General features: G+C 43.9%; 1 protein-coding gene across 16 annotated transcripts in view; it reads left to right on the forward strand.

Moving 5' to 3' along the window:
• ADAM22 (ADAM metallopeptidase domain 22) overlaps nucleotides 1-26,877 on the forward strand; it is a 129,095-nt gene that overhangs the window by 25,816 nt on the left and 76,402 nt on the right. For all 16 annotated transcript variants that reach the window (XR_003709190.2, XM_028750992.2, XM_028750993.2 and 13 more), the window contains exon 4: nucleotides 25,566-25,632. Coding sequence is in view for 15 of the 16 variants with exons in the window: in XM_028750992.2 (XP_028606825.2) it covers nucleotides 25,566-25,632 (67 nt within the window). In the remaining variant the exon portion in view is untranslated. The remainder of the gene's footprint in view (nucleotides 1-25,565; nucleotides 25,633-26,877) is intronic.

Below are 26,877 nucleotides of genomic sequence, written 5' to 3' on the forward strand. Positions count from 1 at the left end.
GGTAGCCATTGAGAGCCCCATCCTCCATATTTTTGCTTTTAATTATTAGTTATCCCACAGAGGCACCAACTCTACAGGTGTCTTCAGCCCTGTAAAGTCTGTTGGGATGGGGCTGAAGCCCCCCAAACTTGAGGGCCTGGGTCTTACAGCAGCGGGCCTTGCTGGGCCTCACCATGGCAGTGGGCCTAGTAGGACCTCATGGTGATGTCACATGTGTGCGACTCCCCCCCCCCCCCATGTTGGGCACTTCTGTTATCCTGGAATAGCTTTTTTTAAGTATTACTGAATTTCAAAGGTTTAATTAAGCTCCCTCCTTGCTAACCACGAGTTGTAGCCAAGAACAAACCTTGGCCACAGCTAGTGCTTTCAATTACGATACGGGCGGATGAACTCTGCCTTAAGGCTCTTCCTGGCAAATAGCCTGCAACATTCGTATTGCAGGGTCATGTGAAACTGCAAATGAAAAACACAATGTGAAGTTTGCCCTGAAGCACTGTCGCCTTCCAGATGTTGCTGGACTTCAGTTCCCAACATCCCTGGCCATTGGGCACACTGGCTGGGATTAGTGGTAGTTGGAGTCCAGCAACATCTGCAGGGACAGAGGTTCCTCGTGCCTGACTTGCATGTTTAGTGGTAAAAATCAAAGGTGCAGCAAAGTCCAGTGCTAGTCAATCCCGCTGTAAAGATTGTGGCTGTGGCAGCCAATGGGCTGTTTGAGCTTGGCACAAGGAGTTCAACTCTCGTTGAACCTCCATTGCCTGCCAGTATGAACCATAGTTAGCTTGTTACGGTCAGTGATGCGAGGTGGAATTTGCCGTGTGTGGTTTATTTTCCTTTGGAAAATTTTCCGTTTCATAAATTGATTAGAAACGATGAGCTAATTGCAAATAAATACCAGGCCAATTTCAAAGCTGTTAACTTTGTTTACTAGATACAAGTAATTAGATCACTTTCTAGGTCATCAGATTATTTTCTGAAAAGTCTCCAGTGGGTACTGAAAAAATTGTCCAATTCAAAGATTGGACAGGAAGCCCACGCCATTGGTTGCGATGTTTTGATAAAGACGGATACGTTTTCCAAAGCATTTTTGACATGAAAGTTCTATACGGTTAGTGGTGATGATGAAAGGCTCTCTGTAGCTGTTTCCTTCTTCCTGCCTGAGGACTGTAAACGTGAAGAAGTTGCCTGTTGAATGCCAAGTAACTGGTGCGCTGGGATGTTTAGAATCCCAAAAGATGCAAAGCACAAAAGAAGCTGTATATGGTATAAAATCTCCCCTTTCCCTCCTGCTGTCTTCTAAAAGCTCTTTTTAAAAAAACAACACACCCACCCACCACATTTTGGTGTGATAGAGAGTAAGGTTGCTTACTAACTGTTCTGGTAAAATACTCCTGCTACTAATTTGTGTTTCTTACCCATTGAGATAAACAAGTCAAGCACTCAGAGCCTCCAAATAATGTTGTTGTTTGTTTCATTTATGAATCAATTACCACAAGGCATTCAGAAGCATGAGGGATGCGGGTGGCGCTGTGGGTAAAAGCCTCAGCGCCTAGGGCTTGCTGATTGAAAGGTCGGCGGTTCGAATCCCCGCGGCGGGGTGCGCTCCCGCTGCTCGGTCCCAGCGCCTGCCAACCTAGCAGTTCGAAAGCACCCCCAGGTGCAAGTAGATAAATAGGGACCGCTTACTGGCGGGAAGGTAAACGGCGTTCCGTGTGCTGCGCTGGCTCGCCAGATGCAGCTTTGTCACGCTGGCCACGTGACCCGGAAGTGTCTTCGGACAGCGCTGGCCCCCGGCCTATAGAGTGAGATGGGCGCACAACCCTAGAGTCTGTCAAGACTGGCCCGTACGGGCAGGGGTACCTTTACCTTTACCTATTCAGAAGCATATTGCGGTTCAATAAAAACATATATGAAACAGGTACATGTATAAAACATATAGAACAACTTTTTAAAAAATATATAAAGACAGAAATATATAAAGACAGACGGATGCCAACAACAACATAAAGTTTAAAACAGTGACAGCACTTACATAAAAGCAGTAAACCAGTACAAGTACCAAGTGGGATGAATATCTCCATTTAGAAAGCTTGTTGAAAGAGAAACATTGAAAGACAATAGAGACGGTGCCCATTTGATATCTAATAGGCAGTGAGAGAGAGTTTCGAAACGTCGGTGCCACTACACTAAAGGCCTGATTCTGGCATTGTGGAGAGCGGAGCTCCAGATAGGATCCTATCTGCAGGATGCCCTCTGCAGAACTTAGTGATTGGTTGGGTTTGTAGAAGATGGTGTTCATCTTGGTTGCATACAATAAAATTCTCCTTAAAGAAAAGGCTCATCAAGCTGATAAGGGGTGCACTAGAAGTTGGGTAGGGGATGGAATCCATCACTTGACTGTCCCTGTAAAGTCTTCTGAAGAGTTTCTTTTATTGAACGGGTATACTTGCATTGCCACTTTTGCATGCTGGGTTGTTTTTTGTTTTGTTTTTAAATGGAATGATTATGCTTTGGCTTCACTATCATGTCATTGGCCTGAACCAAGACAGAAAATTTGGACTGTAGGCTGGGGCAGTCTCATTGCTGCCCACAAAGTGGTTGCAGCCTTGACTGTTTTGTACTGTTTTGACTGCTTTGTACTGTTTTGTACTGCGTGCTCTTCCTAAGCATTTTCTTTGCACACATCCTTTGCATCTCAAAGCAAAAATTAAGATGTTTATTTTTAGGATGAGTTTGCAGTATGGTTATAGTACATCTGTGATTGCTAGTACAGTATCATTTGATTGCTGGGATCTGTGAAAATGCATTGCTCAGAGCCACTAGACACAACCACTTGAGGTGATTGTTGCTAACTTACCACTTAGTATTTCCGCCTCCATGGATAACGTTCTGTTCTTCATGAAAAAATCTCTTGCACAACTAAGCAGAAACGAGATGATTGCCATTACAGCATTTGGTTTATGTAAACTAAATGTGTCAATACTTGAATCCTCATGAATTGTTGCCTCATAAGTTTGGGTATATACCCTCCGAACGGGAGCCCGAATGGCAACGATCAATAATTCATTGATGAACTTTCATCTGTTAGTTGCAGTTTCCCAAAGTTGTTTGCACAGGAACAACAAAGAACTCCTTGGAAAGTTGTTCTTGGAACATCTTTGTCCTTTGTGGGTAACAGAACTTTAGTTATTCTAGTATTACTGGATTTCATAGGTTCTCTGACATTTATTCTGGTGCACCGCCAACATCTGCTAGGAGCGCAAGTTTCCAAGCATTTCTCATTTTCAGCTGCCGTCCTTTTTAAAAATGGACCTGAATACCACTTTTCCTCACACAATATCTGGCATCTCATTGGATCCCTCACTGCTACTGAGTAAGGAACAACTGGAAAAAAGTGTTTTCCTTTGTATCTCCAAAATAGCATTCCCCTGTGCCACCATATTAATCTGGCAGTACATGTAGATCAGTTTTTCTCAAATACTTCTTTGCCTCTACAACCATGTTTGCTTTATTTTCTTAGCCGTACAAGCATAGTTGTGGAAGTATTATTATAGTTTTTGGCTAAGCTGATTTTCAGAGACTTACAGCTTTATTTTTAAATCCTTTTATTTTTAAATCTGCTCTGTAGGAATCTGATCACTAAAAGTAATCCGCCTTGGTATATAAATCTAAGGTTTAGCAGAGCATCTTCGCTGCCGTGGCCTCTTTTGGCACAGAAAAGGCTTTTGAAGGTGTGCTTAGTTATCCAGTGTTGTTCTCTCTGCTGATGAAAGGCAGCCATCAGCAGAACAGGTAGGGAGGCAATTTTTGACAATTTCTTCCCTTTGAAGTCCTCCCCAAAGCTGCCATACCGGCTGTCCAAATTTCTAATGTAGATTTACTCAGCACTTGCATTGATGATTGGAAAAAAAGTGTCCCACTCTTTGTTCCATTGACAGATGCCTTCCAACAAGTGGGGGGGGGGGCGCGCGGGCAGTATTGGATACCACAACATTTCAGTTTATGCTTGTAAAGTTTGGGGTGTAGAGTGGGGGTCATGTTTGCCAGTGCCAAACACTTCAAAAATATTAAACTGAATATGACTTCAGGTGCAGCAACACAATTAAGTTTAAAAGCCAGGTGTGGTAACATAATTAAGTTTTAAAAGAACAAACCCTGCCTATAGGCTTACAATTTAAAAGCGACATTTAGGCTTAAATGACATTTAAATTTAGCAGGAAAAGTTGTTGCTAGATTAACTAGGTTAGTTTCCTTGGATACTGCATATAAAAAGAAGGTTGGTACGTTTGGGTTTTGACTGCCGGTTTCTCTGTGGTTGAAAAGCATTTTTGGTTTATATATATATATTTTTTAAATCACTAATTTTTCAAATATTAAAGTGAATGGAAAATTGCAACACACTCTTTAAACACATCTTTGCAAGCAACATCATGACATCTGGGTATGGTTTCTTCTTCTCCTTTGGCACTATGTATGTTGTGCAATAATAAAATATCCTGCTACTTGACACTAATTTTTGTATTTGGAATATTTTTATTGCTGTTCTGATGGCATTATTCCTTTGCTGCTTTTGAGGCGCGCCTCCACTGGAATAGAAATCTCTACCATCTTTATTTGGATAGCTGTAGACTTGAATCTCAGGAGTAATTTCATTATTGCATCTTTGTGCTGAAAGGTATAGATTCCCATTTGGCCTTGGAACATGCTACCTGGACAAGTACTGTACAGGTGGTTAAGGGCACTAGCATGTTACCATTAAACTTCTGATTGTCCCCAAGTAGTAATATCAATCTTCTAACACGGTCAAAGATACAAGGGTCATCATCAGACACACTTCCATTGACTCCTGTTACTCTCACCCCTAGGTTGGGAAATCTTGTACACATGGCATTAGCCACAATCCTTATCCGCACTGTCCATTCCTATGAAATACTGCATTTTGATGTCTTTTCCCCACAACCAAGCTTTAATCTGGATTGGGAAAAAGAATGACTTGGCTGAATTTTAAGCCAGTAATATGTACTGAGTAACCAGAAGGGTTTCATTTGTGGATGTTGGATGAAGATGTCTTGGGGTTTCAACTCTCAATTAAACATTGTTTTTGGCCGGCTCCCTCGGCCAATAAAGCGAGATGAGCGCTGCAACCCCAGAGTTGGCCACGACTGGACCTAATGGTCAGGGGTCCCTTTACCTTTACCTTTGCATTAAGAGATGGTTGTAGCTGGGCTGGGAGGGGGGATTTTTGTGTATGTTTGTGAATAGACAGGACAATAATAAAATAAAATGTTTGAGAAAATATGAAAGCTATATGATTCAGTGTCCCAAAGTTGATGAAATAAATTTTATGCCTGCAGAGTCAGTGGAAGACTTCCACCATGATCTAGCAATCTTTTCTAGACTACAGATTCCCCCAATACGCTGCTTCGTTATACATTACAACAGATAGTTCTGTGTCCTGATTCACAGGTTGCTTTAAACCATAGGGAATCTAAATGATCATTTGAAGGCGAGCATGTATTATGCTGGTGCACGGGATTAAAACGGTGTGCCCTTTGCTCCTTCCATGTTCCTGCTGCACTACCGCAAGCAAAGCCATAGTTTGACTTAGCATTATGTAAGAATATGGGCTTGTGTTTGGTTTATCTCCCAGCAGAGCATGAACTGCCTGCCACTCATGGTTTGTTTGGGGGAAGCAAAGCATGAACTGGGATTCAGGCGTAATGTCAAGCCAAACCGTGGCTTAGCTTGCCACAGGGGCAGCTTTGGTTTTTAGTTCTGTGCACCACTATATTGCATGCACACCTTTAAACCATAGTTCAGTTTAACTGGGGTTGAAAGTGACATGCAAACAAGGCTTTTGTGTGCATGACATCCCATCATTGAAAATCACTGCAGATACCCTTCTACTTTGTATACTATGAGATCCGCTTGTATTCATATCTGAACACAGATCATTGTACTGGGGTACTGCATTTTACCTCTTACCAGCAAAATATTAAGAGATGAAAGAGTATGGTGGACTTTTCTTTTCTTACTAAGTTGCAATGTTTTCTTGATGTGTGCACCTCTACACATTTTATGTCAGATAAGGCAAAGCAGATGACGCGTTATTAAAAATATGGAAAGAATTTAGAGACGGAGAGTTGGAACTTTTTAAAGACAAGATGAAAAAAATAACTCATATGAAAATAATTTAATGCAGTGAATGAGATTGTAAATCACTGACTCCCATTGACCCTTTATTCATTACTCAAGAACAAAGAAGTATTTGGCGAAGCTGTTAGAAGCTGTCCATATGTGACTGACTGCTTAGAGCATCTATAGTTACTGAGCAGAAAAGGGACATGCTATTCTGTATGCACTTTACGTTTCAAAACAATAATTTTGCTTTTCATGATTTTTGAGAATTGTTACAGTTTAGGAAATGATGTGGTCTTAGCAAAGAATAGGTCTTTAAAGAGGCAATCTTGAGGGTGGATAAGATCTGAACTGGCTTGGTTTATGTATTCTTTTTAAGAATGAAAAGCAGGGGAGAAGCTTGGAGTTATTCGATATACATGAATGTTTTCATATAATAACTTCAGCTGTTAAGCTTGTGAAAGCGAACATATAAACCTGTACAAACTGCTGTGGACTTTTAAGAGGAAGTTAAAATGTCTGTGTAAACAGGAAAGAACGTTTTATCTGGTTTTAGAAAGCTTTTTTTTTAAAGAGTTGTTTTGTTGTGTGTTTAATGCTCTGAACTCCTTCAGAAGGAAAGGCAGGATATAAGTTGAATTAAGACTGCTACTACTACTACTACTACTACTACTACTGTGTCCATTTTTTCAAAAGTTCTACTCTGGGTAGGGCTAGCATTAATTAGATGCAACTAATCTTGTTCATTTTCTGCCCCCCCCCCCCGAATTCATATTTATTATGCTACTGGAAAACTTAAAATCTGACTAGTTTTATTGTGTTTTTTTTAAGTGAGTTTCTCTGCATACAGTATAAGCGCCCTGTTTTCCTTGCACAAAGCAACCCATTTCAGCGGACAGTTGGTGCTAACAATTTTATGTCAGAATTATTGTTCCCAAAGCAATTGGGTCTATTGCCCAATTCTATTCCTATAGCAAATATAAAGGTTTATTCATAACATTCACATATTTGTTTCTGCAGCCTTCCATCTTTAATTGCATTTATTACTCTATTTTACCATATTGCTTGGATTTATTTTGTATAATACATGCAAGCTCTATCATGCTCTGTGGAGTCAGCAAAAATTGCCCAAGAATATTGTATATTTCCAAATGTATGCTGAGCTACTCTAGCGTGCTTTTAATTAAATGCATACCATTAGCCAGGGAGAATTTCCATATCGCCTTAATGGTATTAAAATAGCACTTTTGCATGAATTTGCACCCTTATTAAAATTCTTTTTCTTTACAGGAAATTTCTCCTATCTACAAATTTTATACCTGTTTTGATGAGGAGATTCCCCACACCCAGCTCCTGCTAGCAAAAGCGCAAATTCTTTTTCATGAGATAGGAGCTCACATAATTTGCATCATTCTAGGTACCTGTATAGGGATGCGGGTGGCGCTGTGGGTTAAACCACAGAGCCTAGGACTTGCCGATCAGAAGGTCAGCAGTTCGAATCCCCACGACGGGGTGAGCTCCCGTTGCTCGGTCCCTGCTCCTGCCAACCTAGCAGTTCGAAAGCATGTCAAAGTGCAAGTAGATAAATAGGTACCGCTCCGGCGGGAAGGTAAACGGCATTTCCGTGCGCTGCTCTGGTTCGCCAGAAGCGGCTTAGTCATGCTGGCCACATGACCTGGAAGCTGTACGCCGGCTCCCTCGGCCAATAAAGCGAGATGAGCACCGCAACCCCAGAGTCAGCCACGACTGGACCTAATGGTCAGGGGTCCCTTTCCCTTTACCTTAGGTACCTTAGGTACCTGTATGGACTTCAGTCCACATGTGGCTTTTCTCCTGCTTTTGGGCTTACCATGGGCATCTACTGTCAGAAGAGGATGATGGAATAGGTGGGCCATTGGCCTATCCAGCAGGATGTTAGAAGCAAAGTGCCTCTGAAATACCACTTTCTGGGGAGCTATTGCCGCCTTCTCCTGCTTTGATGATTGCAAAATCTTGGCGCATTCAGCCGCATGGATGGGCCAGTTGAGGTTCTTCTTGATGGTGGCTTCAGATAAAGAATAGAACCAATCTCTCAGCATTAGCTCTTTGAATTAACGGGTTAGGGGTTCTTATTCCCAGCAACTGAAAATAGTGCAGCAAAGCTGAAAGATGCAGAGTGAGCCTGAATATAGTTTCTTTAAAGCCGACATGTGGTAATGGCTGTGGTGCTCTTGAAAAATAAATGCCCAGACGAAGCTGAAAACAAATTTATCTAGTGTCCCCATTCTGTTCTCTCTCTCTCTCTTATTCTGTTCCAAAAAAGAAATCAGTACTGACATCTGATGTAATAGCCTGGGTGGAAAAAGAAGACATTCTTTCTGTGTTTGTTGCAAAGATTTCTAACTGAGTGTAGCTCAGAAATACCTGAACAACCACACCTGAAAAATCTAGTTCTGCTTTTCTATTTTCACACTGGCTGGGACTGCACTCTCTACCATCATTTAGGCTGTCGTTGTTGAAGTCATCTGGTCTCGGGAGACAGTGGAGGAATGAGCCTTTGGGGGTGAAGTCAAACTGTTGGATAGTTGCAGTGTCAGCTGTGGGTGCAGTGACTTGATATGAGAGACAGATGTTTTGGTGCAGGTGGGGCAGATGAAGGCGTCTGGTTGTGCTGCTACAGATGCACCATGGCGGTTCTTTTCTCTGCGCCCCTCCCAGTGGTCATTCCTCCTGTGGTCACTGCTATGGATGCATGACCTGACTGTCTGCCTCCAGGCAGTGCGGCCATCTATGTACTGCACGTTATCAGTTACCATCTACTAAATTGAGAATAGAATTTACGTACGCTTAATCTGGGGTGAGGAGGGACGCGGGTGGTGCTGTGGGTAAAACCTGAGTGCCTAGGACTTGCCGATCGCATGGTCGGCGGTTTGAATCCCCGCGGCGGGGTGTGCTCCCGTTGCTTGTCCCAGCGCCTGCCAACCTAGCAGTTCGAAAGCACCCTCGGGTGCAAGTAGATAAATAGGGACCGCTTACTAGCAGGAAGGTAAACGGCGTTTCCGTGTGCGGCTCTGGCTTGCCAGAGCAGCTTCGTCACGCTAGCCACGTGACCCGGAAGTGTCTGCAGACAGCGCTGGCTCCCGGCCTCTAGAGTGAGATGAGCGCACAACCCTAGAGTCTGTCAAGACTGGCCCGTACGGGCAGGGGTACCTTTACCTTTACCTAATCTGGGGTGGGGAGGCAGTCTTTTTTCTGTCAAAGGCAACATTTTCTTGGGGGTAATCCTTAGGGGGCTGCATACCAGGACCAGAGCCAAAAGTGGGCAAGGCCACCTCTTTTCACACTCTTTCCTTTTTTCTCTTTCTCTCCCTCTCCCATTTCTTCACCCACCAGGCGAGGAACTGAATGCTTTTGCCAGAGATCTGAACTGATGACCTGCAGAGGGCTTTCAAAATTAGGCTAAGGTCTACATGAATTTAGGCCAAGGACTGCATATGGCCTTGGGGTTGCCCACCTCTGTCTGAAACAAAAGACACATTTGTTAGGAGGTAAAGACAGATGTGGGCAACCCCAAGGCCATATGCAGTCCTATGTGGTAATAGTTTTCAATTTAATTCTGTAGCCAGACATGCAACCAAATGTTGGCCCTTCCAAGTTCTAGGAAGCCTCTACATGTTCTGGCCCCGGCAAGCATAGCCCAATGGCCAGCATGTTCTGAGTTGTCATTCAAAATATTTTGAGGCCCCCAGGCTGGCTGCCTACTCTTGATCTAGCTGTTCCTGGGTCACATATGAATGATGGGTATTAGCATAGTCAGTGAAAAACTGAGATTATTTGGCTAGAGAATTAAATTGAAAACTATTACCACGTAGGAAGTTATATGGAAGATGCAGAGTTGTATTCATAGAGAATCAAAGAGCCATAGAGTTGGAAGGAACCCTGAGGGTCATCTAGTCCATGACTAAATCCTACTCAGAGTAGACCCAGTGAAATCAGTGAACACAATTAAAAATAAATCCATTGATTTCAGTTGGTCTGCTCTGAGGTGAATACAACTCTCTTATCTCTTCCTAGTTCTCCTTTTGCATGGGCTTATAAATCTACCTGGCAGATTGTGGACAAAAATCTATTTAATGTGCATAGGTCAGTCAGTAACAGAAGAAAGGGCGCAAAAACTTTTTTTTTAACTTTGTGAGAAATGTCTGCAGACTGAGGGGAATTTATGTTGGCTTAAGATGAGTCTGGAAATGAGCGTCTATCTGAAGGGTCATGCAAATCAGTCCTGTAATTAAAAATAACATTGTCTAGTCTGTGGGTCTAAAGGTTTATGGTTGTGTAGTGCAGGTTCATGGTTAATTCTTGGGAGAAGGCTCATAAGGATTTTAGGTGAAGAGAAACCTCAGTGTAGGCTTGTCTTTGAGAATTGTAGCTCATGCAAGTACCACCTATTGTTAGAAATAAAAGTTATATATTTTTATTTCCTTATTACAGAAACATAGAGTAGAAAATAAAGCATAGAATATCATTTACATCTGGAAAGGACAATGTGTGGGCCTTCAGGTATTTTGGGATCCCAGTTCCCATCAGCCCCAGCCAGCATGGTCAGTAATCAGGGTGGTGGCAGTTGTACTCCAACAACATCTGGAGGGCTGCAAGTTCCCCTTCCCCATTTTTACAGCTTCCCGGAACATTTCTCCTTATGAAACAAACTGCAGTGCACACTTCTAACCATCTCTCTATAAAGCTTTATGGTGACATCAAGGGCCAGATGTAATTGTTTCAGAGGGTGTATCTGGCTTGCAGACCACTCGTTGGCCAGTGCTTGCAACTTATGTACATTTAACTTGTATGACTTCAATTTTATGTGCTTGGCTGAAAAACAAACAACAGCAAACAAAAGGGCAGGCATCTAGGAAAAAACACACCGGCAAGCCCACCCACCATTGTACTCATCTTGGAAGAGTGTTTGGAGGTGCAGGGAGAGTGTGTAACCCCCACATAAGTTGAGAGTAGGCAGCCATACTATGTCAGACAAAGGATGGCCAAGTGGCTATATTATAAGCGAACATCTGTTCACCATCACCTACCAGGTTATACAAAATCCAGGGAAGAGGCCAAATCTTCACTTGTTCAGAACAACAGCATGGATGCAATGGTATTAAGAGCATCAGAGTTCATGAACCTCTTACTATTGTGAATTATCTTAAATCTTGTGCTATTGTTCTTGGTCTCCCTTTGAAAATTTCGTTTACTGAGAAGTGTTTAGCCACTAAGCATTTCCACTGAACTGGTAAAAGCTGCCTGACAGAAAAAGAAACTAAAGAACAATATTTTCAAAGGTGAAATGTGCGCCTTAAATGTCAAGGTCGGTAATGAAACTCCTGTGTAATACAAATGGTTCTGGTTGCTTCTTTAGATAGCCATTCAACATTATAATAGTATGGATATTGCTTCTGTAGTGTGTGGTTGTCATGCATGTTTATTTACTCTGATGCTTAACTTGGTGTTTGAGGAATGCAGTCTCATGGCTTTGTTCTGGATTCTATTTCTTCCCCCTTTCTGGATTTAATTAAGACAGAACAATGGCACAGAGTTGCATTAATTCCTCTCATCCCAAAGTGATTTGCTGAGGAAGGAAGCAAACAAAAAAGGTATTCATTGAAATGTGTGTGCGCTTTTTTTAAAAAAAGAGAGAAGGAGTAAAACAAAGGTAGTGATCCTGTTCACACTTTACTAGGAATATCTTCCACTGCGTTCAGTAGGACTTATTGCTGCATAGATAGGGCTACACCGGCAGTCTTTTCACATTCCACTTTTACTTGAAGAAAATGGGAGAGAAAAAGTTTTGTGCGTAAAAATGAATGAATGTAATGAAAATGACAGGCAAGTGCTATGATTTGTCACACATGGAAATTATTTCCAGGTAGGGAGGGCGGAAAGACAAAGAGGGGAAAAAATGTAGCTAGTGTCTTTCAGCCTGCATAAATGTTTAATGTTGTTGTCTGAGTGATGGTATAAAAGCCTTTGGCTCAAGAAGATATGATTGATTATTATGTCGCTGACTTTAAGCACTCTGGCTTCTCCTTGCCCAAACCAATCCATAGCAGGATATGGATTAAGTGCTTAAGCAATAAAGACCAGCAGTGGCTGGAGGGGCGTAATAAGAATATCTCAAGCCCTCCCACCTAGTGGGGAATTAAGTAATGCCAACAAAGCAGGACTTCAGCCCCTCTGTCTAGCCTGCTGTAATGATGGATTGGAAGGGGCTCCTTAAGGCAACCTCACCAACCTGGTGCCGTCCTAATGTTTAGAATTCCAACTTCCATCAGCCTCAGCAAGCACAAATGGTGGGAATTGTAGTCTAAGCACTTGGGAGGCACCAGGCTGGTCCAGGCTGACCTAAAACTTCAGGTGTTGCTCTCCGATCACATCACCGGAAGTCTTTCAGATGCTGGAGCTCGAGAACCTATACGTAAAAAGTGTGATGTCTCTGTGTCCTCAGCTGCATAGCTGTCACAGTCAAGCACCTTGACTTGTTTGCTTGCACAAATTCAGGAAGTGGAGTCACAGTCCAGTATCATATTCTGCTAATATATTTTCTTTGGGTAACAGGAAGTGAGAACGGCGTGTGCAGGAAGCAGTCACATAAACCTGATATCTTACTTGCCGTGTCCAAGGATTTCCCATCACATTTGCGGGGGGAAGTGGGGATTCATCTATTTGCCTTCCCAACAGCCCTGTTCCCCTATACTCTATGCCAGGGGTAGTCAACCTTTTTATACCTACTGCCCACTAATGCATCTTTCTTGAGGGTAAATTTTCCTTACTGCCCACCAGTGCTTGATGGAAGGGGGGTTCAGCTTGTGCCGTAGAACCCCCTACTGCCCACCTAGAATCCTGAAACGCCCACTAGTGGTGGTAGGGACCAGGTTGACAACCCCTGCTCTATGCAATGGGGCAGAATGTCTGCAGTGGGGAGGCTGCTCTACTAATGCGGGTTCCCCCATGATCTAGAACAACCCTGCTCCAGTAGGGTTCTAGGTTGCACATGAGTTAGGGAATCCTCCCTGCTGTAAAAGTTCAGCCCAAATGTGTGGAGGGTGGTGGGGCAGGGCTGTTGGGAATGTGACTGTGTCCACACGTTTTCCCATCATGTGTAGAGGGATGTCTGAACTAGGGCTATTGAAGTTATGAGGAATTTGGAACTGGGATAGAAGTGCCTTGGAGCAGGCTGGTATTGCCTTCTCTGGATGCAGTTTTTCTTCAGAGTCCCTCAAGGCTGCGGTCCCTTATCTGAAGCTGGGCTTCCGTTTTGGAACAGAGCTGCCTTGAGTAAAGGAGAAGCTTTCTTTGGAAATCTGCTGGCATCTTTCCTGGGTGAGCTGCCGGATCTGGAATTATGCCTTTGGAGAAGTTGCAGGCGTTGCCAGAATGAAAATCGTGCCGGCAGCAATAATTGTTTTAGTGTGGGCTCTTCTTCCCCACCACTTTCTCCTGCTGGGCAAAAGTAACTTGTCCCCTTGAGGATGGCAGGCTTCCCTGCTGCAATTGGGAGAGGTACCAGCTGGAAGTGCATGACACTTAAGTAGAGGGTGACATTATGGTCTTCTCTAGAGGAAAAGTCAACATTGGCCTCTGCTTAGCTGCATCTGACAGTTCATGCAGATATGTGCACATTTAAGCTTACATACTGTCTGACATGGAGGCTGAAGTTCAATGAAATCAATAATGGCATGATGGTGGAGTGGTTGTTTAACAATGGTTCATTTACAACTTACTTTATGTATACAATTTAGTCACAGTTGATTATGAAAGGTGATGACACGTCCAGCTGTTCAGTTGTGTCACCAAAATGGGGAGACGGCACCTTCTAGTGTTTACTGTCCAGTTTAGATCTCCTGTAACTCCTTCATCTTTATATTCCAAATGCCATTTTTCAAACATATCCTCACTTGCTCCTAATGCCTGGTTGTAGTGATGTATTATTTAGCTCTGTAAATGCATTAAGTTTTATTAAGCATTCCGCAGTAGGGTGGAGACAGCTGACTGCCATTTAAAGATGAACCACAAAGCAGTATTTGTAAAATAGCTTAATAAAAATATCCAGACCATTCCATACAATCATAATGTAATATCCTGCACACAAAAAATGCCTCTCTGCACTTGAGGTCGCTGGACATCTCTGATTTTCTCTCTCCCCTGCAGGTGCACAAAAAAAGGCATCTGTATTTGCATAGTAAGCAGACACACTGAAAAATTATGGTGCTGGCCTGGCTCCTTGGGAGTGGGAATGAGATTTGAATGTTCCTCTTTAAAACTTTCTTGGCGTCTCTGCATACAAACTTAGCAATCATTCCTGCTTTCCATGCTGCCCATGGAATGGTCATTTCCATCTTGTCTTTAGGATTTGACTGTAGGGGAAATGTGCCTTTTTCAACAGTGGGGGGCACTTATTTGTGCCAAGGCTTGTTCTTAGGATCGTTCCCACCAGGTCACCTGACTTTGCTTTGGTGATCATGAAATCAAGATGGGCTAGATAAGCAGTGAAACAAACCTCAGCAGCTGCCCATTGGAGCTGCATCCCAGCTTCTCCCAAGCTACCTTTGTGTGTTTCTGTATTTGTATCCTGCCGTTCTGATATTGTGATCTCAAGGTGGCATGCTAAATAAAACAGGTATCTTATATATAAAAAAGCTAAAATTCAACAACCTGTTCCCTCCAACTGTAGCCCCTCCTTTTCCTATTTTACTCCCCCTTCCTGCTTCACTCTTCGCTTCTTAAATCAACAGGAATATTATTCTGCTTGAATAACTGTTCAACAGGAGCTGCTTGCTCCATGGCTCAGTGGAGCTAGTTTTTTCCACCCCAGTTCCTTGTCCCTTCAAGGAAGTGAAGTAGGTGAAAGTTAGACCACCTGCTGCTTTCAAGATGATATTGTTACAAAGGTTGGGTACCACCCTACTCTCTGCCAAGCAATAGCAAGATCCCAGGGGGTTCCAGGCACTCACCCAGGGACTGTGTTCCTTTGGAGAATTGAGGCATGGAGGACACTGTCATAGCTTTGAGAAATATGATTTATTCACATATTTACACCTTCAGTTTTCATGGTGGGAGTCCAGATCTTACCGCATGGTCATTTCAAGAGGTGCTTGCCTCCCACAGCAGTGCAGCCCTGGAGTCCAAGGCATCTCTCCCAGCCAGCCTTCAGCCAGCCTGCTCAAGATGGCTCACAGTCTCTTCCTCTCCCTTCAACTTCTTCCTAGCACACCTTGCTAAAGACTCTCTTTTCATGACTCTCTTTCCCAGGCTCTCAGATGGGCAATCATCCCCTTTTGTCTTGTTAATGTCTCTATCCTAGCTGAGGCCCTGTCTTGGAAAGAAAGCTTAGCCTGTACTTTTCCACTGGCCTCCAGTCTTCAAAAGTCCAAAATCCTACCATTTATTAATTTCTAGCTTTTAGCCACCCCCTAATCTATAACAATATTCTTCCCCCATCATATCTCAGCCTTTTTATTTTGAGGAACTCTTGTCTGAGCCATGGCCACCTTCACACTTTTGAAATAGTAGGAACTGGTAGTATAAATAATAAACAAGCTCTTTTGAGCCATGTGATTTCTAGTGCCTTTTGGATTACCATTGCAGTAGAAGAGTTCTAGAGAGTCTTTTTTTCAGCTGGAGGGCCATATTCCTTCATGGTTAGCTTAGTGGGAGCTGTATGGCAGGGCCAGAGGCAAAAGTTGGCAGAACGGTGAATGTGGGTTTGCACAATAGGCTACGTTCCAGCCAAGCAGAAGTCAGAATTTTCTGTATACACAGGCACCTCCAGCGAGAGACATCGCAATTTGAGGACACATTCCCGCTAGGCAGGGCTGGTGAGGGCTGTGCCTTCAGGAGCATGGCCTGGTGGCTGGATAGAGTGTTCACACATGCATAGACTCTTCAATTCTTTGATTCTATGTCTGATTTTATGTTTGGCTAGAGATGGGATGGACAACCTGTGGCCGTCCAGATATTGTTGGTTTCCAACTCACATCAGCCCAGGCAGCATGGCCAGTGTTCAGGGATGATGGAGGTTGGAGTCCAACAGCATCTAGAGGACCATAGATTTCCCCATCCCTGGGCTAGGGAAATAATGCAACTTTTCATCCATTTTAGATGGCACCTAGGTGACGTGTTTGTCCTTGAATGAACATTTCACAGCAGGATTAATTGACAGGTATATAGCTGTGACTTGAGATGCAGCTACCATATGGTGGAAAAGGTTTGTTTTGATGTACTTTTTGTGTTGATGTATTCTGAGGATTGGATCTTGCTTCATTTGCTAACATAAATTTGTTTTATTCTTGTGACTAATCTGATGCACTAAAATAACTAGGCATTTTATTCTGGAAGGAGATTTCCGCCACATTTAGGGTTGTTGTTGTTTTTTTAAAAATTGCAATATATACACATTTATTGGGGTTTGGGGAGTTTACACCAAATTAGATAGGTGTAGTGAATTTTTAAAATGGGCACCACTGAAGATTTGTTTTTGATTTCATTTCTCCCTTCATAGAAATCGTTACAATTATCAGATCCCCATTACGTTCTCATAAATAAAAATTTCATTCTTTGGTTAGCTCTAAAATTGGCAACTGCATACATTGTGCTTGACAGCTGAAAAGCAGCACAGAGCTGCTGCATCCTTGTGCAGTTTGATTCCCCCCCTCCTCCCCTGGTTATAAATAGCACATAGTGCATCAGAACAGGGTTTTTTCCTTCTTTTAAACTATCAATAATTTAGTAGTGTTGAGGGAGATTCCACAAGGATGTAGAACTGAGGATGCATTGCAAAATCTCACTGAAATGGCTGAGGACCTAAAAGTCGTGAATGGCGGTGGGAATGGCAGAAATACCACTTACAGTGGTGGGGAATGCTGGTTTGCAGTGCAACCCTTCAGTGTGTTTACTCAGAAATAAGTCCCACTGGGTTCACTAGGACCTGCCCTATAATAAATATGCTTTAGGACCGCAGCCTTTGTAGGTTTTGGGGTAGCTCAGTGCTTAGAGCAGATGGGTTGCATTCAAAGGGTCACCAGTTAAATCCTCAACTTCTCTAGGTAGGACTGGGGAAGACCCCCATCCAAAACTCTGAAGAGCTACTGCCAATAAGATGTTTTCATCTGCCTGACTATCTTAAGTCACAGGTTTCAAGATTGTTATTTTTTAAAATTTCAATTAATTGTGTCCATCATTTTATTATTATTTATTAAATAGTAAATAAGCTGGGTGTGTTTAGCCTGGAAAAGAGGAGAAGGAGATGGAGAGAAGATATGATAGCCATCTTCAGATATCTAAAAGGCTGTCACATGGAAGCTTATTTTCTGCTGGTACAGAGAGTGGGGCCCGAACCAGTGGGTTCAAGTTACAAGAAAGGAGAATCCGACGAAACATCAGAAATAACTTTCTGACAGTAAGAGCTGTTTGACAGTGGAATGGACTCCTTTGAGAGGCTGTGGACTCTTCTTCATTGGAGGTTTTTAAGCAGAGGTTGGATGGCCATCTGCCATGGATGCTTTAGTTGAGATTCCTGCATTGCAGGAGGTTGGAGTAGATGGCCCTGGGTGATTCCATGATCTGTATGCTCCCCATCACCCAAAGATCACAGGGTGGTTCACAGCATAAAAATGCAAAATGAGAACACAGAATACACAATAAAGCAAATCAATAACCACACTCCCACAAACACGTTTTAAAAGCCTCCTAATGTTAATCAGCCAAACACCTGGTTGAAAGAAAATGTTTTCACCTGGCACCTAAAGATAAGTAAAATAAAACAAAACAAAACACATAGTGAAGCATGAGAGTGCATGTACCAGCCAACCTCTTTCTACAAGGAAGGGCAGGCTCTTTAAAAATCCCTCATCCTTGTTCCAGTAAGTTCCCTTTCTGCTATGTTTGCAGAAAGAAAGAGCATTAATGGAATTACTTAGGAACAAATAGTCTTGTTAGGATATTCTTTGTAGGTCAGCCTACTGTTGGTGAAGGATTCTCGTTTGCACAGTAGGTTCTAGGCCTTTCCTGTAAGTAGATCTACTGCAAGAGGAATGAAGGAGATGAAATCCAGCCCCAGTAATGTCACAATACCTCCACTTGCCAGCAGACCCACTTCTGGGAAGAGACTGGTATCGTACTGAGTAACACAGCAGAAGTCATGTCTCATCAGCAGTTCCTCTATTTCATAGTCATCCTTCACAAACTGATTCACCAAAGATGTGGTGTGCAAAGGACTGACACAAACTCCTTCTAATAGTGAAGTCATGGTGAGTGCAACCAGTATAGCCAGAAACAGGGCCAGTGAGAAAAAAGAGGGAACATATTTGGGGGACAAAAAATACCCTGCTTTTAAAAACTAAGGGGGCTAAAGATCCCCCAAACAACCCCTGAAGACTCAGCATGCTCGGTACCACAGAATGTAGGACACCCTGCAATATTTTGTGTTTTCCTAGACATGTTCAAGGGACGCGGGTGGTGCTGTGGGTAAAACCTCAGTGCCTAGGACTTGCCGATCGTATGGTCGGCGGTTCAAATCCCCGCGGCGGGGTGCGCTCCCGTTGCTCGGTCCCAGCGCCTGCCAACCTAGTAGTTCGAAAGCACCCTCGGGTACAAGTAGATAAATAGGGACCGCTTACTAGCGGGAAGGTAAACGGCGTTTCCGTGTGCGGCTCTGGCTTGCCAGAGTAGCTTCGTCACGCTGGCCACATGACCCAGAAGTGTCTCCGGACAGCGCTGGCTCCCGGCCTATAGAGTGAGATGAGCGCACAACCCTAGAGTCTGTCAAGACTGGCCCGTACGGGCAGGGGTACCTTTACCTTAGACATGTTCATTTCCAAGGCAGGTTGGCAGATTAGATTCCCAAAAAGCAAAGCTGCAGCTGCCCTTTTTGCCAAATTGGTGTTGGGGCAGGATGCAGAGAGCCATGAAACAATGTGGTTATATGAGTTTGATGAACATTGTGGAGGAAGTGAGTTTCTTTTTAAAGGGAACTCTTTAATTTTGCCACCAGATCTGGAGTTGAACCACGGCTGTTCCTAGAATTTTGTTAACTTTTATGTGGCATCTCCTGGGGGTGGGGGGATTCTGTTGTGCATGCTCTTTAAAAGTGCAAAGCACCCCAGAAACTATAGGATGATTGCTTGTGTGTTACCATTGCACCTAAACAGAAGGCAGACAACCTGCTTTTTGCCTGCAGTGACAACAAGTCCATGCATCTCTTCCCAGATATCATAATGGAGGCTGTAGGGTAGGGATAGGGAAGCTGTGCCCCAACCCCCAATTTTGTTGCATTCCAGCTCCCATCAGCCCCAGCCAAAATGGCCAAGGGATGATGGAGGTTGTAGTCCAACAGCTGGAGAACCATAGGTTCCTTTCCCTTGTTGCTGCTGTGTTGATACTGTACACTATAAACAATGTGGCACCAGAAGTTCTGACCTGAAAGGATAACCTGTTTCCTAACCTAAAGTTGCATTGTGTGTGGATTTTTAATGTAAATATTTGTAGTTCTGCAATAGATGCTGCCATTAGCCTTAGTTGTTGTGCATGCTGAATTCTAATCTAGCATGTTTGTTGTACATAAATGATTGATGGTGGTTTATTCAGGATGCCGTGGTCATGTTCTCGAGTCTGCGGTTGGATAATTAGGGTTGGCTCAGTTTCTTCTCTCCCAAGTCTGTGATTAAACAATTAAGAGGTCTACTGTTTGCCAGGCGTGCTCTGGTCCATGGGGTCACGAAGAGTCGGACACGACTAAACAACAACAACAACTGTCTGCCAGCTGAAGTAGAAGATTAGTTGTGGCTTTCTTGCATAACTTTTTTACATCCCTTGAATGGGCATTTTATAGTGGTGCTCATGATTTTACTCTTCTGTCAACCACTACAATATGTATCTTGAAGATGCTGAGCTACCTGGCTTCCTTCACATAATCCAAAGATGTGTGAAGAGAGAGGAACAAAGACAGGCAAGGCAACAGAGGCTCAGAGCCCCAGATTGCTTGGGGAGGAACTGGGGGAGGAGGAGACTTAGGGAGCTGTGGGAAGGCGGGTAACTTCAGTCCTCACAACTGCAAGTTCCACCGGGAAGAGTTTCTGTGTTCTCTTGGCCTGGCCTCCTGAGCTGTCTTTGTTTCCTTGAACAAAGAATTAACGTCACTGACAACATGTGAGTTTTGCTCATCTGCTCCTGACACCTGCTCCTGATGTATACAGTGGTGCCTTGGTTCTCAAACTTAATCTGTTCCGGGAGTCCGTTTGACTCCTGAAACCATTTGAAAACCAAGGTGCGGCTTCCGATTGGCTGCAGGAGCTTCCTGCACTCAATCAGAAGCCACGTCGGGCGTTCAGCTTCCGAAAAACGTTCACAAACCAGAACGCTCAATTCTGGGTTTGTGGCGTTCAGGAGCCAAGCCGTTCGAGTACCAAGGTACCACTGTACTGAGCCAGACCATTCTAGCTCAGAATCTTCAACCTTGGCTGGCACCAGTTTCCCAGGGTTTCAGCCACAGTTCTTTCCCAGCCCTACCTGAAGATGCCAGGGATTGAACCTGGGACCTTCTGCACGAGAAGCGTGTGCTGTGCCCCTGAGCTACATCTCTTTCCCCCTGATTGCTTGGTAAGAATTGAACCCTGTCCTGCCTTCCAGTGTTCTGGCCAAGGAGTGCAAAGTCCCCGTGATGGCTGATAAAGGACTAAGTACTTATTTCTAAATTTCACTATCATACAATTTCATCAATATTTAATGTGCTTAACAGAGCCATCATATCTTCATCTGGAGTCTGGCTGAGGAGGCGTAAGAGTCAGCATGAATGCTGCTTTTCTGAAGATGAGTGCCATTGGCAGGGACATCCTCTTTTGCTCTGGAGGAACTCCTGGTACATGGGTGGAACACCCTGCTTGCATAGATGTATGCAAACACTGCTGGTGGTATTTTGGGATCAGTAGGTCTCGAAATGGGTGTGGCGGTCATACAGAGCCCCTGATCGTCTCACGGGCTATTGACCCGTACACCACTAATCCGCTGCCACCAACCAGGTCCTCCCCGGTAAAATCACTTCAGTCTCAGTCAGGTTCTCAAATTAATAGAGAAGAGTGTATTTTATTTCTGAGACAAATAAACTTTTACGGCATTCCAAACGTTGTTACTCTTTACTTTCTTAGTCTTATTTCCCTCTCTCTATCTCTTCCACCAGGGACGCTGGTGGCACTGTGGGTTAAACCACAGAACCTAGGACTTGCTGATCAGAAGGTCGGCAGTTCAAATCCCCGCGACAGGGTGAGCTCCCGTAGCTCGGTCCCTGCTCCTGCCAATCTAGCACTTCGAAAGCACACCAAAAAGTGCAAGTAGATAAATAGGTACCGCTCCGGCGGGAAGGTAAACGGCGTTTCCGTGCACTGCTCTGGTTCGCCAGAAGCAGCTTAGTCATGTTGGCCACATGACCCAGAAGCTATATGCCGGCTCCTCGGCCAATAAAGCGAGATGAGCGCCGCAACCCCAGAGTCGGCCACGACTGGACCTAATGGTCAGGGGTCCCTTTACCTTTATCTCTTCCACCTCCCCTCACTCAAGAACCCACTGCCCTAACTGTCTCTATTTCCAACTGCCTGACAACTGCTTCTCCCACTGCCTTTCCCAACCAGCCAACTCACTAAAACCAACCAACTACCCACCAACAACTCTTAACAAACCTGGGGCTAAGCCTTTTTATACACATGTAGGCTCTGCCTCCAGCTTTCCGATTGGTCTACATTTTAACCCTTTCTCCCCCCCCCCCCCCCTGTACAGACAGGCTCTAAATGAACGGGCAAACACCACAAGGGGTGCGTCAGGGCATCCTTGAATCAGTAGGGTCCAAATGACACCCTCCCTGCCCCATTTTCATGACACACCCAGAAAAGCTATCCCCAACAGGATTATTCTAGATTTCCAAGAACTCTGACTACCTGGCTGTTCTGCATTGATTTTACGCTATTCTTGTTTTAACCAAAAATGTCTGCCTGTGAGCCTAAAGTTGGTTTAGAGCTGTTGCTCCTTAATATGTATGTTGCCTCCTCCTTCACTACCACCACTTTCAAGCTAGCAGGATTTCAGGGTAGTCCTGCAGTCAAGCAACACTATTCCGATTTCAAGGGACATAAAAGAATCATGCTATTTGTCACCATTCAAATGCAAATGATTTCATTGCAAAAGCAAATCTGTGCTTTTATGCCACAAGGGCAAGTGCCAATTCTTGTGCATTTGCTTAGATTTTTTGTTTGCGCCCTGAAGGTTAATAAAAGCCAATTATTTCCTTGTAACAAAAAAACTATGCCCTTTAAGTACAGCAAAAATGGCATGTGTGGCGTACTATTCTGTTTTGCCATATTAAAACCTCTACTGCTGTTTGCCTTATGTTAGTGGCTTGCATTTTTGTTAGGTCTCCCATAAATCTTTGCAAGAGGTTTGCAGTATTTATTAAAAACTGGGCTTTTGTCATTCCACGCTGGGAAACATTAGCCTGCATCTTGTTAAAAACAAATAATGCTCCTATTGAACACAGAAAGCTGCTTTTATACTGATTTCAGACTATTGGCCCATCTAGCTTAGTATTGTCTATATCCAACAGGCAGCCGTTCTCCAGGCTTTCATGCAGGAATATTTCCCAGACCTAGCAGGAGGTGCCAGGAACTGAGCATGGAGCTTTCCGTATTCAAAACATGTGCTCTAGCACTGAGCTATGGCCCTTCCCCACAAATCAGTTCCCACCCCAGTTTGGTATGATGTGGCGGTGTTTGCAAAGAAGAGCCATAAAACTTTGGCAATGTGTTCTAGAAATGCTTTTATTTGATTCATAAAATTCTTCTTTACTCTCAGCAGCGTTAAGAGGATGGTTTCCAAGTGAGGTGGGAGTTCTGCACTCTCTGTTTTGTATCAGTAAACAAGCCGTCAGCGGCACTAAAATAAAGCATTTGCGGGACAATCCTATGCATGCCTCCTGAGGTGTGTAAGTCTTCCTGAATTCAGTGGGGGCCTACTCCTAAGAAAGTGTGTACAGGATTACAGCTTTAAATTTGTATGGAATGCAAGCCTGTTCTGTTGTTTGGTTTTCATCAACACACCCAGAAATTGGCAAAACTAGTTATAAGGTAAAGGTACCCCTGCCCGTACGGGCCAGTCTTGACAGACTCTAGGGTTGTGCGCTCATCTCACTCTAGAGGCCGGGAGCCAGCGCTGTCCGGAGACACTTCCGGGTCACGTGGCCAGCGTGATGAAGCTGCTCTGGCGAGCCAGCGCAGCACACGGAAACGCCGTTTACCTTCCCGCTAGTAAGCGGTCCCTATTTATCTACTTGCACCCGAGGGTGCTTTTGAACTGCTAGGTTGGCAGGCGCTGGGACCGAGCAACGGGAGCGCACCCCGCCACGGGGATTCGAACCGCCGACCATACGATCGGCAAGTCCTAGGCGCTGAGGTTTTACCCACAGCGCCACCCGCGTCCCTAAACTAGTTATAGCTAGCCCTCAAATATATTCCTGATGCTCAAGCAAGGTCTAAATGCATTCCGGTGCCAGGCAAAACCTTTTTTTTAATACCACCAGACTTTTGTATGATAAATTGCTCTTCCTTAGGGTGTGGTCAAATTTTGTTTTGCTTTTTAAATGTATGTGTTGGATATATCTCTGAACATGACTTCTTGTAGATAGAAGTTGGCTTTCCTGGTGGGTTTTCTAAATGAGACTTGTGTCATGAGTCAACTGTATGATGCAGCAGCAAAAAAGCTAATGCTATCCTAGGCTTCATCAACAGAAGTGTAGTGTCTGGTGGATCAAGGGAATTAATAGTGCTGCCTTGGTCAGACCACATCTGGAGTACTGTGTCCATTTCTGGGTGCCATAGTTTAATAGGAATGTTGACAAGCTGGAACATGTGCAGAGGAGGGCAACCAAGTTAATCAAGGGTCCGGAAACCAAGCGTTATGATCAGCGGTTGAGAGAGTTGGGTATGTTTAGCCTGGTAAAGAGGAGACTGAGAGGAGATGTGATAGGCATCTTCAAATATCTCAAGGGCTGCCATACAGAAGATGGAGCATTGGAGCAAGTTTGTTTTCTCCTGCTCTGTAGGCTAGGACCTGAACTGGTCACTTCAAGTTATATGAAAGGAGATTCCGACTGAACATCAGGAAGAATTTTCTGACAGTAAGAGCTGTTCGACAGTGAAACGGACTCCCTCAGGAGGTTGTGGGCTCTCCTTCCTTGGAGATTTTTAAGCAGAGATTGGGTGGCCATCTGTCATGGATGCTATAGTTGAGATTGCTGCATTGCAGGACATTGGGTGAGATGGCGCTTGGGGTCCCTTCTAACTCTATGTAGACTCATTTGGCCTCTTGACTGAAGGTTCCCCACCTTTTCTCTAATTAAAAAGTTGGTAAAGGAAAACTTCTCATTTACACTAGTGTTTTCACCCCCTCATCATTAAATCGTTGGATCTTGCAATGTTTATTACATGCTAAAATGACAGTGGCCAAACAGAGTTTATTGGGCCATATACATTGTGTTCATATTAGTACCACCAAACTTTCAATTTAGCAACTCAGCGTCAGGTAGAATGGAAGGATAGCACTGCATAGCATGGAGCTGGTTACTGATGCTACAGAATTAGTTGCCCTTGCTCTGGAATTTCTCAGATATCTGCACTTGTTGCCACCTTTTCTATATGTATAACTGAGAATTGTCTAAGCAGAATCTTTCCTAGGGACAAATAGAAAGATCACTTCAAAATGTGCGGCCTTGTCAGAAACAGCTCCTTATTTCATAACTCTTAAAACAAATAAACAGTGTGAACAAATAGTTCATTGATTTCTCCCACACTGCCTCATGAAATGCTCAATCTCCCTATGAAAAATGATATTTAACTACTGCTTTAAGTAAGGTGAAAATCTATTGGAGCCATCTTGCTTTATACTTACTTGCTAAAATTAGTATGTTTTTATCGGAAAGAATTGTAATTGTTACAGCAATGAGAAAAATAATGGGAGTGTACCTGAAACCTAGAGGCTCATATTATTATATAGTTATACATAGAAACACTGAAATGCTTGAGTTAGAAAAGAAACGAGTCATTGCTTTGTAGTGTTTGTTTTACTGTATTTTTATTTTTTTATTTTTTTTAGGTTTGATACATCCATTTGGGGTTTGGGTTGTCTGCTATCTGCATCTCTTAGGTCACTGGTTTTTAAAACACTGGCAGCACATTTTCAGCATAGCTGCTTTTATGAAAAATGACACATTTCGAATGTAGTTTTGCTGGAGCTAACTGTCAAGTGTTTTTAGTGTGTGTGTAGGAACATTTGAGAAAAAAGTATTTGCTTTTTAAACACCGGTGTTTACATGCTGAGGAAATGTCATATAACGGAGCACTCCTTGCCTGTCATTTCAGTGATCTGCTGTCTTCAGAATACCTCGAGAGGCACATTGAACACGGCGGAAAGATGGTGGAAGTAAAAGTAAGAACTTGCACCCTGGCATTTTTGTTATGAATATATTTTCATCTTGCTGCATGCGATGCGATTAAGCTGTCTTAACTTGGCTGCAGATGGTGCTGGTGGGGGAACACAAATTGGGAGCTGAGTTATAAAACAACCAAGCCACATTTCAGTCTTCCAAAGCAGGGATGGGGACCCAAAGGGGGGAAGCCATTGCACATTCCAGCCCCACAGATGACAGAGCTTCCTGCCCATGTATGCTCCTCTCCATCCAGGCAAGCAGAAGGCAGTTCAAAGGCACATTCCCACCAAGACACATTTGAGGAGAGGGACTTCATCTCCCAGCATCCCTTCCCATTGGCCTTGCTTGCTGGGGCTGATGGGAGTTGGAGTCCAAGAGGCTGTGAGGGGCCACAGGTTCCCTATAACTGGCTTAGAGCAAGACCAGTGAGGGGTGTGGCCAGAGGAAAGTTCCAGACAAAGAGGCCTGGAAAGCTGCTTTCGACCCCCAGGCCCAGAGTTCCTCACCCCAGTTCAAAAGCTTGTTTTTATTTGGCTCAGTATTATAAAGCAAGGCACCTGTGTTTTATAATTCTGTCAGAATTGTGTTTCTGATGAAGTCGTGGCTGTCAGGACATTGCTGATAGCTCCTATACTCTAAGCAGCCTCCAGGTGGAAGATGTATTATACACTGGCTTTCCCCACATCTTATACCCTCAGGTAACAGCAATTAACAGCAGGAAGGAAAGCTTTTCCACCCAGTGGTCTGGTCCTTCTTTTTTTTTTGTATACAAATGAGACGTGATCTCCATAGAGGCTGCTTCTGTGAGATTTGTTCCTGCCATATCCTTGGAACTGGGCACAGAGTTGGAGCCAGATCAACATTTGACATTTCTCTCAGCGACTCCTTAGAAAGGTGTGGCTCTTCACTGACAGGGAAGACCAACAAAGGCAGCTCTGTGGCTGGTGGCATTGGGTGTGGGTTCTCCACTGTCACAGGGGTCGAGTACTCTTTTGACAACCTGTTATGCCCTTCTCCAGGATCCAGACTTCTACCCACAGCCCACTGAGCCCACAGTCCTCTGGGTCAGATTCCTCCTCCCTGTACCCTCTGGGACCCTTCCTGGGTTCCTCCAGCTCTCTGATCTATTCCTCATTATCATCTGACCACCCTCTCCACGTATGTTATGTTGTTGTTTTGTTAAGTTACTTCTATACTGCCATATCATAACATATCAGGATGGTGTACAACAACAAAAACAGGAA

Source organism: Podarcis muralis, chromosome 12, assembly GCF_964188315.1.
Source record: "Podarcis muralis chromosome 12, rPodMur119.hap1.1, whole genome shotgun sequence".
NCBI lineage: Eukaryota > Metazoa > Chordata > Lepidosauria > Squamata > Lacertidae > Podarcis > Podarcis muralis.